Source organism: Glarea lozoyensis (genome assembly GCF_000409485.1).
Source record: "Glarea lozoyensis ATCC 20868 chromosome Unknown GLAREA8, whole genome shotgun sequence".
Classification (NCBI taxonomy): domain Eukaryota; kingdom Fungi; phylum Ascomycota; class Leotiomycetes; order Helotiales; family Helotiaceae; genus Glarea; species Glarea lozoyensis.
Window position 1 is genome coordinate 421328 of NW_007361003.1, and position 17024 is coordinate 438351.

At 46.9% G+C, this 17024-nt stretch overlaps 6 protein-coding genes across 6 annotated transcripts; 2 read left to right on the top strand and 4 right to left on the bottom strand.

Annotated features, from left to right (window-relative positions):
* Positions 1 to 53: 53 nt before the first annotated feature.
* GLAREA_11523 (TPR-like protein) lies at positions 54 to 1216 on the top strand (the record flags this gene model as incomplete). Its single annotated transcript, XM_008089666.1, has 2 exons — positions 54 to 1078; positions 1138 to 1216. The coding sequence occupies 2 exons, from the start codon at positions 54 to 56 to the stop codon at positions 1214 to 1216; spliced, it is 1104 nt and encodes a 367-aa protein (XP_008087857.1).
* A 750-nt stretch (positions 1217 to 1966) lies between these two features.
* On the bottom strand, positions 1967 to 6325 carry GLAREA_11524 (P-loop containing nucleoside triphosphate hydrolase; the record flags this gene model as incomplete). The annotated part of the gene is made up of 15 exons (XM_008089667.1): positions 1967 to 2218; positions 2269 to 2501; positions 2549 to 2738; positions 2980 to 3316; positions 3367 to 3537; positions 3589 to 3619; positions 3670 to 3830; positions 3883 to 4240; positions 4292 to 4480; positions 4528 to 4570; positions 4626 to 5267; positions 5318 to 5809; positions 5871 to 5945; positions 6008 to 6184; positions 6302 to 6325. 15 exons carry the CDS (start codon positions 6323 to 6325, stop codon positions 1967 to 1969), a joined length of 3375 nt encoding a protein of 1124 aa, XP_008087858.1.
* A 3454-nt stretch (positions 6326 to 9779) lies between these two features.
* Positions 9780 to 11318, bottom strand: GLAREA_11525 (uncharacterized protein; the record flags this gene model as incomplete). Its single annotated transcript, XM_008089668.1, has 1 exon — positions 9780 to 11318. One exon carries the CDS (start codon positions 11316 to 11318, stop codon positions 9780 to 9782), a length of 1539 nt encoding a protein of 512 aa, XP_008087859.1.
* Positions 11319 to 11922: 604 nt separating this feature from the next.
* On the top strand, positions 11923 to 12948 carry GLAREA_11526 (uncharacterized protein; the record flags this gene model as incomplete). The annotated part of the gene is made up of 2 exons (XM_008089669.1): positions 11923 to 12084; positions 12136 to 12948. 2 exons carry the CDS (start codon positions 11923 to 11925, stop codon positions 12946 to 12948), a joined length of 975 nt encoding a protein of 324 aa, XP_008087860.1.
* A 492-nt stretch (positions 12949 to 13440) lies between these two features.
* On the bottom strand, positions 13441 to 14028 carry GLAREA_11527 (Cytochrome b5-like heme/steroid binding protein; the record flags this gene model as incomplete). The annotated part of the gene is made up of 2 exons (XM_008089670.1): positions 13441 to 13912; positions 13967 to 14028. 2 exons carry the CDS (start codon positions 14026 to 14028, stop codon positions 13441 to 13443), a joined length of 534 nt encoding a protein of 177 aa, XP_008087861.1.
* A 1203-nt stretch (positions 14029 to 15231) lies between these two features.
* Positions 15232 to 16499, bottom strand: GLAREA_11528 (Carbohydrate phosphatase; the record flags this gene model as incomplete). The annotated part of the gene is made up of 4 exons (XM_008089671.1): positions 15232 to 15805; positions 15859 to 16086; positions 16147 to 16198; positions 16313 to 16499. The coding sequence occupies 4 exons, from the start codon at positions 16497 to 16499 to the stop codon at positions 15232 to 15234; spliced, it is 1041 nt and encodes a 346-aa protein (XP_008087862.1).
* Positions 16500 to 17024: the final 525 nt, after the last annotated feature.

Consider the following 17024-nt stretch of genomic DNA (forward strand, 5'->3'; position numbering starts at 1 on the left):
CCACATCATCACGATTGAAAAACCTCATCCTCTCCAATATCCATATCGCAAACATGGCTACCACCAAGCAACGCCTGGCCCTGTCCATCATCGATTTCTTCAACACCTCCCTGACCGACGGCACTCTCAGTGAAGACGATCGCGAATCGATCGAAGTAGCAACATCCTGCATCTCAGAATGCTTTAAAGTCGACCCCACCGATGCCACGCCAAAAGACTCCCAGAACCTCCTCCAAATCTACGGCATTTACGAGAAACTCAAGGGCAAGACTCCAGCAGGACCAAACACAAATGCTGCGGGCGAGAAATCCACACCGAGCGCCTCGGCGCCTACTGAGGCTCAAAAGAAGGAAGCAGAGGGGCTGAAAAGCCAGGGAAATGCCGCGATGGCAAAGAAGGATTATCCTTCTGCCGTAGACTTCTACACCAAGGCCCTTGCGCTGGTTCCTGGAAACCCGATTTTCTTGAGCAATCGAGCGGCTGCACATTCGGCGTCTAAGGACCACGAATCTGCGCGCGCAGATGCGGAGGCGGCTGTTGACGCAGATCCTTCTTACACCAAGGCGTGGAGTCGTCTGGGTCTCGCGAGATTCGCATTGGGCGACGCAAAGGGAAGCATGGAAGCTTATGCTAAGGGTATTGAATATGAGGGTAATGGAGGTAGTGACGCCATGAAGAAAGGATACGAGACCGCAAAGAAGAAGGTTGAGATTGACGAGGCTGGTTCTGATGACGAGGATATGGATCGAGGCGCCAGCGGAGCTGGACCTGGAGGAGCTGGCGGCATGCCAGATCTTTCTGCTCTTGCGGGCATGTTTGGAGGTGGACGAGGCGGCCCAGGTGGTGGTGGGGGCATGCCAGATCTCAGCTCAATCATGAGCAACCCAATGTTCGCTAGCATGGCCCAGAATCTCATGAGCAACCCGGATATGATGAATAACATCATGAGTAATCCACGTCTGCGCGATATGGCCAACCAATTTGGAGGCGGCGGCGGAGCTGGAGGTGCTCCAGGTGGAGGCGGTGGTGGTATGCCAGATTTGTCTGCTCTGATGCAAGACCCAAGCATTGCCGAAATGTAAGTTTTTCTTCTCTGCTAGCAAAACAAGTTTTTACAGAGGCTAACAATACAATCAGGGCACGAAACATGATGGGAGGAGGCGCAGGTGGACCACCAGGAGGAGCACCTGGTGCAGGTCGTGGTCGAGGAGCTTAAATCTGCGTGATTTTGCCTGTGCGCCATCTAATAGCATACTCTTGAGCGAGACATTGGCAATGGGGCATTCTTGATTGATTATGACTTTCACGAGTTATGAAGACGGGTATCTAGGCAGTCAAAATTTCATGTAGTAACGTAATAGAGGTTCTTACTTCGTCACCTTTAATTTCGGCCGTGTAAATCATTTGCAGTAGTTTCACACCTGTCCATTAGTGCTGTTGTGAGTGCAAGTTGAAATAAAGATGAGCGGCTACCTGTGGAGAGAACAGTCGAGAGTTGTAGTATCCTCGCTCTTCCACCCAGTCCGGCGAAGGAGATGTCAAGTGATCTATTATCAATACAACATAAGTCTATCTATCCACTGACTACAAGTCCAATCGATCAAAAGATGCTGTAAAATACAAGAATACAATCCATGTCCCCAACACTGAAAGGCCAACACAATACTGATCTAACGCCAAAGCCCGCAACTACCGCCCAACAGTCTTGTGAAAGGTCAGCCGGATGGACAAGACAACCTTCAAGAGAATTATGTGAGCTAAGTTCAGCCACGACCTCAGCTGCACACCAGAACCAGAACTGAAGCACAGTAGAAACACGTATCCTATCGCCAAACCAATTGTCGAGCCTCCAAATCTGCGTTCCGGGGTAGTAACCAGAGCCCGAAGCGTGTTCTGACATAATTTAAAGATGGAAAGTCGGTATCGATCTTGACTGAGACGAAGGACAACTCAGAACATCACCCACTCAACTCCCAGCCGCAAACCTCACCGCCCCCACCCCAGAACCCTCATCCGCAGGACTCGTCGTCGGCGCAGCAAGCGAGCTCATCTCATCAGTCGACGGATCGTACGAAGCAAGTGCGGAGCCCAGGGTCGATCCTGAGTCTTTAACACTATGATTCCTGACTCTCCAGTGGCGGATCCGACGAGAACGGTTGGTTCGGATTTCCTGAGTGCTTGTTGGAGGATCGCTTGGTGCAGAGACGCGACGTTTTTGCTTCAGGTGTGTTAGGTCAGATGACTGGAAGGATTTAAGGGTGGGCTTACTGTTGGAGGGGGTTGTAAGAGTGCTTGACTTTCTCCTGAGCCAGTAGTAGGGGCATCTGAATCTTGAGCTCCATCGTGAGAATTTTGAACTCGGTTAGGCTCGCTTTTAAATGTGGTTCTTCTCGACGTCCTAGAACGCTTGGATTTTGAAATTTCAATAGCAGGTTCTTCCACGCTCGGCAACTGTTCAGCTCGGTGTTCTGCAACGATCGATTCTGTATCTCCTTGGATCTCTACTAAAGTTTCAGCTTCCATTGATTTGGGCAAGAGAGTTACTGACCCGTCGTTTGAAATCTTGCTTTCTTTGCGATTTTCTTTCTTAGGCTCGCAGCTTTCTTCTCTTCCTTTTCAAGTTTCTTCTGAGCCTTTGCAGCTTCCTTTGGCGTATATTTCTTGGAAGTTCCTTCAGCGGCGTCGGTCTTGAGGCTAGACGGAACGAACTCGGGCGCATCAGCTTTCAATTTCGAACCCTAAAGAGTATTAGATATCCTCAAGAGGAAAATACAAGCCATGATTTGAAGGAGTATATATAGGGGGGTAAATTGTAGATATTCTATTCTATATGTTCTATTTTTGTTGGTTGGCCAGAAGCCAAGTAGCACACTTGCTATTCAAGTAAGCTGCATCTTGCAGAATATCCAGTACACAAAAGCCACATCGGACTTGATTTTCAACGTAGGGAATCATTGCATCATGTGTTCTCTAACTCACCTCACGTTGATGACTTGAATCTTTCTTTTTCCCATCGTTATTCTTCGTCTCTTCTTCAACTGCCGGATCACAATTATGCTCAGTCGTGTTCAGAACCTTTCCCAGCTCTACCGTCTTCTTCGAAGGACTTAAATCATTAACTATACTCGCGTCCTGCTTTTTCGGGCTTCGTGATCGTGATCTCTCATCGGATGGCTTGACAAAGATCTGTTTTGTCCATAGATTGTGATATTTTCCTTTTGCGTGTATCAAATCTTGGTGTGAACCGGCCTCCACAATCTCACCATCCATGACGACTAGAATTTGGTCAGCCCTCATGATTGTGGATAATCGGTGTCTAGCAATAAGTCAGTGGTGTATTTTTGTTTTGACCATGAGAAAACTTACGCAACAATGAAAGTGGTACGGTTGCGACACAAAGTTCTGAATCCTTCTTGAATGAGATGCTCGGTTTCGGTATCTACAGCACTCGTTGCCTCATCAAGTAAGATAATCTCGGGCTGTTTCAAGATGGCGCGAGCAATTGCAACACGTTGCTTTTCCCCTCCAGATAGCTTCCTACAATGTGCATTAGCTTTGTACAATATAATTCACTTTCATATTGCTTACACTCCCATGTTACCGACCTGAGAATCGTAGCCTTAAACGAGTTAGCTTGAGTTTATATTCTGCTAGACAAGACAAGTTTACCGTCAGGGAAGGTCATGATTTTGTCATGAACCGCAGCAGCCTTGCAAGCATCATAGACCTCTTCATCCGTGGCTGAAAGTCGGGAATAGCGAATATTCTCCATGATTGACATGTTGAAAAGTGTTGGGTCCTGTGGCACGATGCCAATATTCTCTCTCAAACTGGAAACATTGTTAGTCATAGAGAATGTTAGGAGTCCCATGCATCACATACCTGCTCAATTTCACGTTCCGGATGTCTTGATTGTCGATTGTGATTGAGCCGCCACTAACATCATAAAAACGATCAAGCAACTTCAGGATTGTAGATTTGCCACCACCTGTTTCACCAACAAGAGCAACCGTCTTACCAGCCGGAATGGTGAAAGAGACGTTCTTCAAAGTTGGCTTCCGTTCATCGTAAGCGAAAGAGACGTTGTCAAATCTAACTTCTCCCTTGTCGAGTTTCAACATCTTCGCATTGGGCGAGTCCGTTATGGTTGGCTTGGTTTGGAACAACTCGAGAAGTTTTTCGGCATCCATTAAACTGTAAGAAATATTCTTAAACATGCTGCTGAAGAATGTCAAGGGGCCTGCATTTTCGTTAGCATATACTTGTTTCCGAGACTAGAAGATGTATCTACCTGCGAGTTGAGCCCAATATACAAGCAAAGTCGTAAATTTTCCAACGGACAGCCCACCAAAGGCAACTTGATATACGCCCAGCCATAAGGCTCCCAGTAGACCAATTGTCATGATAAGGCCTTGCGCAGCGTTGATTGATTGAGCAGACATATCATAGTGGTATTTTGTTCCAAGGTGATCTTTGACAGCTGCAATATTTTAGCAAGAGCCGTTGAGTAATTTGGGTACTACTTACCACCGGCGTATTTGTCCTGTTCGTATGGAATCATATTGAACATCTGATGCACGTCAGCGATGAAAATGGGAGAAACAAAGTGAAATGAAATCACTTACGCTTGCAGTAGTCCACCCGTCCAGTGAGGCATAGCCGACGCTCCACTCTTTTCGCATCATTGCAATGAAGTTTCGACGCTTCTCTGCTCTCATGCTGATTAGTTTTGTGGTGACATATAAATAGGTGCTCGCTGTTGCAGCCATCATCAGGCCCATATATGGACCAAATATCGACCAGAGGTATCCGAAGGCGATGGCCAAATCTATGAACATTGGAACGACTTGAAAGCACACCGTTTCCAACAAGTCTGCAACTGATCTTCCTCCCTGTACCGCTTGAATTAGATCTGAACTGGTTTTGCTGTCGTGGAAATCGGAAGACAAAGTCATAATGTGAGCATGAGACGCAGTACTGAGCGCATCGTAAGAGTACTGCTCGACTGGTAGCCAGAGCCACTTTTGAATCCATCCAACGCACGCTCCACTGTTGACAAATCGAAAAATAATGTATATCGCCACGGGAAGCCAAACATTTCGAGCGTGGTCTCCTTCAGTATATTTGGTCAGACTGTCGATCATGACTCCCATTTGGTTCGGTACTAGAACGTTAAGTGCATTGGTTGCTAGAAGGCAAACAGCTACAAGCAGAGCACGGAATTGGAGCCCTTTGTTATGCATAGGCCAGACGTGTGGAAAAAAGACCTATCAAATATCAGCAAGTGAAAATCGCCGGCACGAGGAGCGAAACATACAGCGAAGCCTTTTGCATAAGTAAACCAGTTTCCGTCTTGCTTGAGTCTCTTCTGAACCAATTCTTGTGCCTTGGCTTGTTTGATAACCCATGAATCCTGTGACGATGCTTTGCTTATGGCGGTGGTGGTCCCGGAGGTTCCATATCCTTTCGACGAATCTTCGGAGCTACCGGGTTTTCCAGCGAGTTTATTCCTTAGAAGAGACTGTTGTTCTGCGTCGGCGTTGTCATACTCTTTGGTATCGTTACGAAGGACGAAGAAGAGCAACACCAGAATAATAAAAGTTACGATTCGGAGGCATTGTATAAGGAGAATGGCGTAGCTAAAAGTCGAATTTGGCGGATAGTAGACATTTGAGAGTGCTAGTAACGTGATTTCGACACATATGCCGATGAACCAAGTGCCATAGTACGGGTACCAGACTGGAAATTTCGCGTCGGTCAGTGCTACAGCCTGGATGCCAAAAGCAATCAAGGAAGAGATGAGGTAGACCTGGAGAGAATATTAGCCAACGCATTCAGAACTCACTTCTCAATTGGAGTGAAACACGTACAACATGGTCTTGCGTCGGATACCATTCATTGGAGTCAAATAAAACTTCGACAAGAACAGCGACGGACTCAATAAGCTATTGGGGTGTCAGCACAGCTATCTTGCGTAATTCCAAGTTGTCCAGGAAATAAATCTTACATATGTTCCGGCAACTGCAAATATCAAACCAAGCATGACATCGCGGCGAACCTGGGCATCTTGAACTCGGAGAGATTGTGTCTGTAGCATGCAAACGGTGATCGTGAGAGCGAATAGGAAGTAAAAGAATGTCAGAGCCGGATAGGCATAGTGAAGAGTTGCAATCGCAATCCAAACCTGATATTTGGTTAGCAAAGCTGAGCAGTATTTGTTTCATTTTTGGTTCACAGCCAGATCAATCGCCATCAAACAGCCAATTGATATCATACGGCATAATAAGACGAGAACACTTACAGAAGTGGGTGTGGTAGCGGCCATTGTTGGTTCCATCTTGAGTGTATGTTGTACCATCGACTTGCCAATTTTCGGATAGGAATCGGTGTTTTTCAGTGGCCAGCTCGTTTTCTCTATTTCATGTCAGAGGTCCAACACAACAGAGGAATGTATTCGATATATCAATCCAAGAATTAATCTGACGTTGAGAATTTGTCGAGGCAGCAGGTAAGCAGGTACGAAGTCGGTAGCTAACCAGGTACAAGGCTGCAGCCGCGGAAAGCGCGATGGTGTAAGAGCAAAAACGAGACGAATGATGCAACTTAACCAAGAGGTGCCATCCGGGTGTATCTCAAAGATGAGTCACTAGGGAAAATTTGTTGGAAAGATGAAAGGCAAACTTATAAGGCAAATCATTCACTGGAATGACCGAGCAAAAAATCGCTACTCTTTATGCTTCTAAACTAGAACCTTTTTCGCTTCCAGAAAATGCCGGCCATGATGGGCTATGCCATTTCTTATCCCGGCTGGGGAACCCAATTGACAAGAAGAGCGCTAATTGGTGTTTTAGGAACTCAGTATGAAATAAGGAGAGATACCTGATGACTTGTGACTCTAGGCGGCTATGTTGGTTGGCTGGCCTGCGGTCTGGTGTTCGGTGAGGTGTATATTGCCTACTGGATGTTTGCCACACCGTGTGGATACAGGTCTCGCCTTTGCAATCTTCGCGCCCGGTTATCGTAAATCAATCAGAGTGAATCTATTGTGCTTCAGACTTTGTCAGCCCCCGAATTTGCTGTTCACGGCCTCGAGGATAGCCAGACGTTGATTCTGGAGAAGGAAAAGTCAGCCTTAAGTGATGATGCAGGCGAAGCTGGTCAGCAGTAGGTTCTAGGTCCGTCAGCCTCCTAGGATCGCTATTCCGCTCGAATAAAGCGTCGTCTGAATTGTCAGCTGCTCCAGGTAGTTCCGTTATGCCCGTTCTCAAACCGGATTTGTTGTGTTGCACGATCACGATGCTGTCAAGTGTCGTGCCACTGCCTCGAGTCGTCTAGATATAGAAGCGGGAATCCACCTTCATAGCTTGAGAGCTCCAAAGCTACTAAAGAAAACGCCGAGGAGATGGCGCTTGGTCACCCTCGAATGGAACCCGAATGAATGGACCTGCATGTTGCCCCGGAATCATTTGTTGTTAGTGTGCAGACGGCACATCGATCGTGGGCTCCTGATGATGGAGTTTTGGTGATGGCAGGGCCTGGGGATGCGGAGCCATTGCAAAAGAAAGCAATTGCCATCCAGCAGCGTGTTGCGCTTTGACTTCATCGTTGCCAGCGCTGCCTCCGCCATTCCGCAAACTCTCCAGGACAGGCCGTTGATAAGTCTCGTTGTTTCCCGTACATTAATGTGGTGGAATCGGCATTGGCGAGCATACAGGCAGGCGTAAAGCCACAACGGCGGTCAGGAACGTGTCGGATGCGTTGTAGAAAGCCTATGTTCCAGAGTCTTGACAGCTCAGTCACGACTGCGTAAAAGCTTCAGACCTTACCGCTTGCTTCTTTTATTTAATGTCAAACATTGAAGAAGCACGGTAAGCCCGCGACTGCAGTGCTGTCTGCGAAATGCAAAGTGACGCCTGACCGAAGCCGCAGAGCATCAGGAAAAGCGGTGACAGGCTTTGGCGGGCGAATAAGACGAATACCGGGCGACCAGGAATGGAGATGTCATGGATCGATTATGTACAGTAGCGTGTCATGATAGATATCCAGCAGTGCGCCACAGATCAAGCACCTGGAGATGCACACTCGCTTGCGCTGCACCATCCAGAAAAGCATCCGTTTGTGTGCAGCAAAAGTGCGGGAGTTCGTGAGCTGACAAGACGGGGCAGTCGAACTGGTGGCAGCCAGTGGTGATACAGTCATTCGACCCTGTCTCAGAGCTCTTGAACAGGCCTTAGCTGGCACGCCGCATACAATCCATGCTTCTGCCTTCGTGAAACCCCTTGACTCGCTTATCCCCTGTGGTACAGTTCTACTTCTTCCACACCGACCGAGTAACCTCTTTTTCTTCTCTACCTCATCCAATTCACAGGATGATTTTCTCAATTCACAGATTAAATAACATTCTCAGTCTCAAGATATATCACGACCTGCCGGCGCTTCAGATTTGTATCGGAACAAGTGACACTTCGTTGAGTTATCGTCAAAGAGAACCATTTCCACCCAGAAGAAATCATAATCCTGCCAAAACTCGACATTATAATGTAAGTCGTTATCGCAAGCTTCAAAATCTGTTTCTCATAATGTGTTCATGGGATTGTACTGATACCTTTCTTCAGTTTAGCTTTGGACCCAAAAGATGTTCCCTCAGCTGCGTATTACCCAATGCCTTACCCCTCATGTTCTGTCAAAGATTGACCTCAGACAACACCAGCTTTTCGATAAATTTCCGGTTTTCGTATTTATTTCCCTTGCGTCCAGATCGTATCATCTTCACATATCTAGCTCTTTTGAACAAGTCTATCTGAATCGAAGCGAAATGGTTGCAACCACAATTCTTGTGCAACGCTGGGCTTGCTCAGAATCGGATTAGCCGTCTGAACGGACCATCCCAAGCAGGCTGAAAAAGATCGCCTCAAAACCAATTTGAAAAATTCGGTCAACCAGTCTATGCATGTTGCCGTGTCATATGCAAGGGAGTCTTACGGCAGAAGCCTAGAAACCCGTCAACACGGAACCGACCCCGTTGCGCTCAAAGCTGCGCTATCAAAGCACTCTCGTTGGATCAGTGTAGGAGATGGCTGCAGAGCTGTGTCTTTGACAGGCTACCAGCATCTGCATGTTGAGCCAACTCAGAGGCAGCAGGCCAAATCGGTCATCAAGGCGCAGCATCTTGAAATTGTTTGCAAGGCGCTATGTTGTTGGTAACGACATTCTTGTTGACCGTTAGTTGGGACAAACTTTCAGGCCCCGACTAGGCGGTTAGCAGCCGAGCACATGGTACTTTTGAAACTGTGAGAAGTTATGTTGGTAGCAACATAACTTATCGGGGCTGAGTTTCGATCACCAACCATTAGGTAGTCGTGATGTCACTGAAGCCAAGCCTTGGGCGAACGTCCTCAGCCAACCTTTTCAATATATCGCATTTGCTGGTTCATTGGACTGTTGGGTTTTCTTTATCAGGCAGCTCTCCAATTATTGGAACGTGGGACTTGCCAAACAGTCACGCGGTCTAGTAATATGAAGAGACCAAATAACATGAGCCTTGTTCCCTGGACAGTGCTGATGTATAGCATAAATACACCATCACTAACTATTGACTAAAATCATCATGTATCAAGAGCCTTTGATCCTTCTAGCAATCAGACCTCCCACAACCCTATGCACTTCAAGACTCTCAAAAGTCGAACAACTCAATCCAATCCATCACCATAACTTTGACACAATTCAATAGACTTCCACAAATATTTCCAACACAGAAGAGTCGTCGCATCTTCTCACTCTCAATCAACCCTTTTCCTCTTGTTACCTGCCGAAATCGACCAGTCCTCTCCTTCAATATCACCATTCTCTCCAATGAGCGTCAAATAAGCACTAATGTCTTCAGCAATCTTGATGCTTTTGTTGAACCTTTCGTGTCTAACAACTGCGTCTTCGCTTTTGTTTCTCGAGCTCTCATATCTGCACAAGGTATGATTCCGTAGCGTTTCGATCTGGACCTTGAAATTTTTCCTCGGAAGATGTGAGAGCGAGGCATACAATGCACCTGTCAGTTCGGCGATTGTGAGGTCGGTATCTTTTACCAACTCTTCGAGAGCGGTGATCTTCTTCTTCGTTTGCGGCGTCGGACCTTTCGACACTCTCTTTTCAGCTGCTGATAATTCGTTTCTAAGTTCAATAATCTTGGCTTCAGCGGCAGTTTTGACACTCGTCAATCTTAGTTCTTCCTCTTCGGATTGAGAAAGCTTGTCGCTGAGGCGGGATGCCTGTTCTTCTGCAGATCTTTTGCCATTTTCCGCTCTTTTCAGTTTTTCTCGGCATGAGGATAACAGCTTAGATACCGTGGCGTTCTTTTGCTCTGCTGCTGCGATACTGTCTTTGGAGACTGAAAGCTCGTTGAGAAGTCTAGCAGCTTTGTCATCTGCGTTCTTTCTGGCGACCTCCTCTGTTGAAAGACGGATTTCGACCTGGCGATATCGCTCCTTACGATATTCGATTTCATCTATATATTTTTTCCGGCCTTGTTCTGCCTCATCCACTTTCTGCTGCAGTGCTCTCTCCGCCGAAGTTGAATCGACATCCGAGTTTCTTTTTTGAAGGGCTTCTTGGGCAAGTTTCAACCGCTCTTTGTTCCTTTCCAGAGATGCTTCTCTAATCAACAGCTTGTCACGAAATACCCTGAGATCTTCTTTAAGTTGTGAAATGCGTTCCTTCTTTCTAGCAAGATCGGCGTGTACTTGTACGTATTCGAGTCCTGTGGTATCTCGCGGCACATCTTCAGCGTTTCCCTTTTGCTCGGCCTCTTTCAATCGTGTGTTTAATTCTGCTATAGATTCCCTCGCAGCTGTAGATTGTTTTTCGAGTTGGTTGACCAGAATATTATTTTCTTCAGCAATTTGATCTGCAGTTCTCGCCTTAGCCCTCAACTTAGAAATGAGTAAGGCGAGTGCGGGATCTTCCATCCAACCCCAATGGACGCTCGGGAAGAGTTGTTGGAATGAAACAACACTGCCGCCAAATAATCCAAGTCCATGAGCAACAAAATAATCAACCGAAGACAATGGAACCCGATCGAATTCAAGATTCTCGCGGTACCTTTCATAATCAATGTAGTGGACCGCAAAAGTATCTGCATTCCACCTTACTCTACGTAACCCGAAGCCCTGGCGCTGTGCGAAAGCCAATCCTAGCATTCCGCGCCATACTTGCTCACTCGTAACTTTAATTTCGCGATTGGGTTCACTATATCGTCGCTCAATGAGATTTGCAGACCGATCAAGGAGCTCCCGTTGACGATTATCGGGTTCAGTGGGAGGTTGCATTTTAGTTTCTAGTAAAACTCAACTAGTTACAGTCAGCCCTGCTCTCGGGAGAAATTCTTCATTGGCTTCAGAGTTACCCGTTTTTCACAATCTAACGAATTCGAACAAGTGGTAGTACTCGGGAGGCTTACTATCATGCGGCCAGAAGCCTACTTGGGTCAACAGAATTGAAAGCTTGAACGAAACCTAGTGTCGCGCAGACTGCATCCACAGGCGTGACAACCGTATTTGTGATCAAAGACCTTTCAATTGCAAAATGAATTTGAGACAGTGACAGGCCGTCCTATTGCTTGGAGATCGAAAACGCGGTCGACAGTAAACAAACATTGATGCTAGCCTCAAAGGTGAATGTTTTTCCTCGTGGCAACGAGATAACGGAGTGCCACTAACCGAAACTTGCTCGACGAAGATTGGAAACCATAGGTGAATGATCAGGAAACTGAATTCAAGAAATGGAACCCTTTGATATGCAGCCAACTGGAGTGAATTACAGCCTTAAAGGCAACCCCACCAAAGTGTAGAAGCAATGGAATTGCAAACTCACTTTCCCCAAAATTTGATCAAACTTGCTTTGCATATCAACTGCCTTGTCCATGAAGCGACAATGCAAGAAAATGGGCCGTCAAATATCGAGTATGCAGCACGTATGAACTATGAGCAACTACCCAGAGTTAACCATGTCAATCACCAAATTGAAGGAAAGCTAGCATACCTACATCTCGCTATTGCAAACAAATCCATCACACCAATGTGGGACTGCGACGAAGTAAATCTTAGCAATCCAAGCCCACAACCAAAAGATCTCTAACATTTCCAGCAGATATGGGAAGCACTCCGAACCAAACCACCACTCGCCCACCGACCTCCAGACTACTCTCGAGCAAGAAACGTCCTACCACAATTCCACAGAAACGAAGAAGAACTCTGTACATACACAACCAAAGCCATCCACCTCCTCCTAACTCGTTACAACACTCTCCCCCCAGAAACCGTTCGTCTCCTCATACCCCAAAACGCCTCACCAAGTCTCCGCGGCGGAATGATCCATCAAATGAACATCCTAGCGCAGGAATCATACCGTACAGCATTCGACTTCCTAATGCAGAAATGCAACCGCGTAATCGCCTTTACCGGCGGCAAAGAATTCTGGATCCAAATCCCCGAGCGCCAGAGACGAGAGATCTGGGGCGAGGTATGGGATCAGTATCCTTGGTACGCATTGCTTCGGTTCCGGGCGAGGCAGAGTCAGGTTGTGGATTTCGCGGCGTTGTATGGGGGAATGGATGAGGGGAGGAAGGTGTGGCAGAGGTATTTTAGGAGGGTGTGGGTTGAGATGGCGGAGAGTGTGTATTTGAATATGATTATTGAGTATAAGGGGTGGCTGGAGTTGTCGAGGGGTAGTAGGGGGATGAGTGAGTTGGGAGTGATTGGGGTGTGGGGGATGGTTTCGAGGGGGCGGTGGTTGATGCAGCTGGGTGTTTTGGATGAGGGTGATTTGCCTGTGTGGGTTGGTGGAATGAGGGATGGTACATCTGGAGAAGTTAAGGAGGCTTTGGGTACTAGCGTTGATAGCGAAGAGAGAGATGTGGATATGTATGAAGAATCAGCACATAAATTAGTTGGTGGATGAACTCGAAAGTAATGATGAATTGATAGCTTTCATTTCGGGTAAGCAATTGAAAGAGTGTTATAGATGATATTTCAGATATATCTCAGGAAGGTCTCAAATTTGGTGACGCTCAAGAACAATAATTACTTACCTGCTTTGTCTTTTGCATGTGACTCAATCAACGTTAGTTAAGCAAGTCCCTCAGTCTAGCGCTGCTAGATTCCGAAGCCTTCGATCTCAAGCCCGTCGTAGCATTTATGAGCATAAACTCTATGGGTAGCAATGAGTCTTAGTCTTCCCCGAATCAAAGGTCGAGAACTCTGTCTTTGAATAGCCAGCCCGGAGCATATTTGCAGACATCAAAAGCTTCTGATTCGGACGATGAAATAAGTATGCCATATCGAGTGAGCCCGTAAATCGCATTGTATTTCTACAAAATATTCCCTCCGCGTCGTGTCATAAACGCCATCATATCTCATCATTATATTGCATATCCTCCAATCCAGTCACCATTCAACTCGCAATCGTCTTCTTCTCCTCCCCAACAGCAACCAACTCTCCAACAACCAAATATTTCTCCTCAAACCTCTCCTCCCATCCCCTTAGCGCCTCCATTTCCTCTGGTCCCAACCCCTCCAACTTATCAAGCGGCCCTTCCAAATCCTTCGTCAACATTTCCTCGTCGAAACTCCCGCATGCCAAACCGCGACTCGCATCTCTGCCTGCGAAGTTCTCGTATGGTCCACCAGGTCCGTAGAAGTTGCGACCGCTAGAGACATCGAAGACTTTCCCGCGCACCGCGAAGTAGATGGGTTTGTTGTTGGTGCCGTTAAAGGGCAGGAGGGTCGGGGGTGTAAAGGTTTTGTAGACGACGGGAGGGGGTGGAGGAGCGAGTTTTGGTACGGGGGTTGGTCGGAAAGAACGGTAGATTATGTAGACGAAGAGGGAGAAGAGGATGAGGTTTATGGGTGTTGCGATTGTCTGACTGCCGTGTGCGTTAGGAGGGATTGCTGATGGGGATTGGGGTGATTGCACTTACACTTCTGGTGAGACCTTTGGCTTCGCAGCTTCCTGAGCCATTCTGTTTTCAACGTAATCCATCGCGAGTGTTTTTTCAAAGAATTAATTGAGGAGAACGATTGATGTTGGAGATTATGTAGACGTTCAAAGTTGGGAATTGCCTTTTTGGGAGTGGTGTACTGTGTCTCCAAGACTTGTGTCAATCGGGTAACCGAGCAATCGATACTCCGATTCTGGAAGAAGAATCGAGGGCGCAATGCAGGCTTCGGGTGATGATATATGAGGTGGTAGTTGGTGAGATGTTCTAAAGTCAGCCTTGCGATTCCATCACAGCCTGGAGGTCCGAAGACGATCGCACGTGATAATTTGAGGATTGACTTTTGGAAATATCAAACGGTCAGCATGCTTCAAAAAAGAATCTAGATTAATATCTACAATGAATGAATACTACTCGACTTCTGTTAACTGTCCAAACCGGGAGACTGATGCCTTTCGACTGACAGAATGTTTTGGAGCACGTGATACTAGTCCAATCTAATCTGGATCCATGAGTTCTGGCTTTGTACACACCCAGAGCCACGCCTCAAAGAGGCATCAAGACACTCTGACGACGAGCTTTTCATGAGCATAATTCAATATTCAGCTTGGTACGAATCACCAAATCTTTACAGAAAACGATTTGCATGGAAGCTTCCACCTTCACCTACTCCCACCAAAAGCTCAGTTTTCCGGGCCTCGAAACTTTTGAATACAAGTTACCAATCATCTCAGCGACAACAACGTCAACGCCTTAAAATGACCAGAAGTCATTGCTCACCTGGCATTCTGCACTCTGATGAGTCTCAGCCAACAACTTTGTTATCAATCCCTTGCACCAGTTTCACGACCACTTTAGTGAGGATGATCTCGGCTACCTAATTCAGGTATTGTACATGCGTGCACGACTTTTATGTAGAAGTCTATCGTCTTTTCTGGGGACTCTATCCTTCTTTTTCTAGTCTGTATGATGGACAAGAAATCGATGACGCTTCAAGAGAGCATGGTTCAGAGCCACTTGTCGAAAGAGACCATTCCAAGGCTCAAGGAAGCACTTTCATTATTATTCTCATCTCTCCTGCATTTCTTCTCTCTAAATTTAGACCAGCGGCTCTAGTGTTTTGGAAGAGGACGTATCAATTCCATCTGGCATAAGAACTACTCTTGTGACTTTCGTCTTTTCCAAAACCATCAAACCTAATATTACACCACCCTCACATCCAGCATATACACCAATATCCACCTCATCTATTTCATTTTCACCTCAAACCCAGGTCTTCCATACTCCAATGTCTCCACTCTCTTCCAAACCTCCCTAACGACCCTTTCCTGTCCCTCCCTCCCGCTCTCACCCTTCCCACCCCCCGCCGGCCTAATCGCCAAATACAGTCGCCCTCCCAACACTACTTCAGGCACTCTACACGTCTCCCAATCCGCCGGTGGATTCGCAGTCGTAACTAACCCGCCCGCCTCCCTTAATATACATATCCCCGCCGCAACATCCCACTCCCAACACCCGCCCTCCCACCAGATATCAAACGCGCCGGTGGCCACATACGCGAGATCCAGCGTCGCGGATCCGAGAGAGCGGATTCCATGTGCCATTCCACCTTTTCCATCGCGGGAGTTGAGTTCAGATGCGAGGTTTAGGAAGGATGTTACCTTTTTCGAGAGCGCGGAGGTAGGCGTGTCGCCACGACGGTCTTTACCCCATTCGCAGGCGAAGATGCAGCCGCTGGGTGCGTTAGGGGGGAGAGGGGATGTGGGATTGGTTATATACGGGAGGGGACGGCGAGGTTTGAGGGGGTGGGAGTCATCTTGCCTGGGTTGTGTCAGTCGTGGTGAAAGAAGGTGCGACGATCGGAATTGACTTACCATGCTCCTCCACCCGTGTATGCGCTATATGTTGTATCTAACATGGGCTGATATATGACGCCTACGACGGGCATGCCGTTCAGGACTAAGGCGATTGAGACGCAGAACATGGGGAACAGATGTGTGTAGTTTACTGTCCCATCGAGTGGATCGACACACCATGTTGGGTCGTCTTTGATTAAGTATTCTTTTGAGGAGCCGGATGAGTAGGTTTCTTCGCCTATGAAGCTGGAAACTTGTTAGTGCCTTGTTTGATTTGTATAGGGAGAGGGAGAAGCACGAACTTACGAGTGGGAGGGATATTTCTTGGTTATTTCGTCTTTTACGAAGGCTTCCACATCTGTAGAGTACATCAGTAATCCTCATCTTCATAGCTCGCTCAATTCATATCCCAATGGCTTTAACAAAACACGCCGGCCATCCTATCTTCACAAAGCAATTGGATAACACCTACCCAAATCTGTCTGTGTGACGATATCAACCGCATTCACCTTTTCCACTTCCACATTATCTCCCCTCCCACTCGCTTCCCCCGTCCTCTTATCAACCCCTTCAATCAGGATTTGCCCAGCTCTTCTCCCTAGATCCAGAGCAAAATTATAGATCTCTTCGAGCTCGGATTTGCTCAATGTATACGTCATCTTGTTCTTCTGTGTTTTGTTTCATCAATTGAGTCTCAGGCCACTTGACGTGTAAATAGGAAGATAAATTGTGTAGCTGGTGTGTGATGTACCAGATGGAAGTAGAATTGTGAGGTGAGCTTGGAGGGGCAGACGCCGATAGTGGCCGGTGGTAGGCGAATGGTGGGGTATTCCAGGATAGCTGTGGTGGGGGTGGGATGAAGCTTTTGCCGCTTTCAGGAGAGTTGGACCCAGTGGTAAGCGAGTCGGCGATGAGAATTACTGCTGACTCGATGCTTTTTTGGATGATGAAGAGTTGTTACTAATCCGTTGTTAAATTTAACGAAATCCTTTCGCAAATTTGTAGATGTTCTTTGATCGTCCATTATCAAATAAATGAAAGTTCGGTTCTCATTCCTGCGTTTACGAAGATTTGTGGAAAGATTTCTTCTGTTATTCTCTCTTTATCAAATTCAAAGTAAGCAATCTGGTCGGACTGGCAGTCAAGTACCACAAAACACACAAACATTTCCATCTGACTAGAGT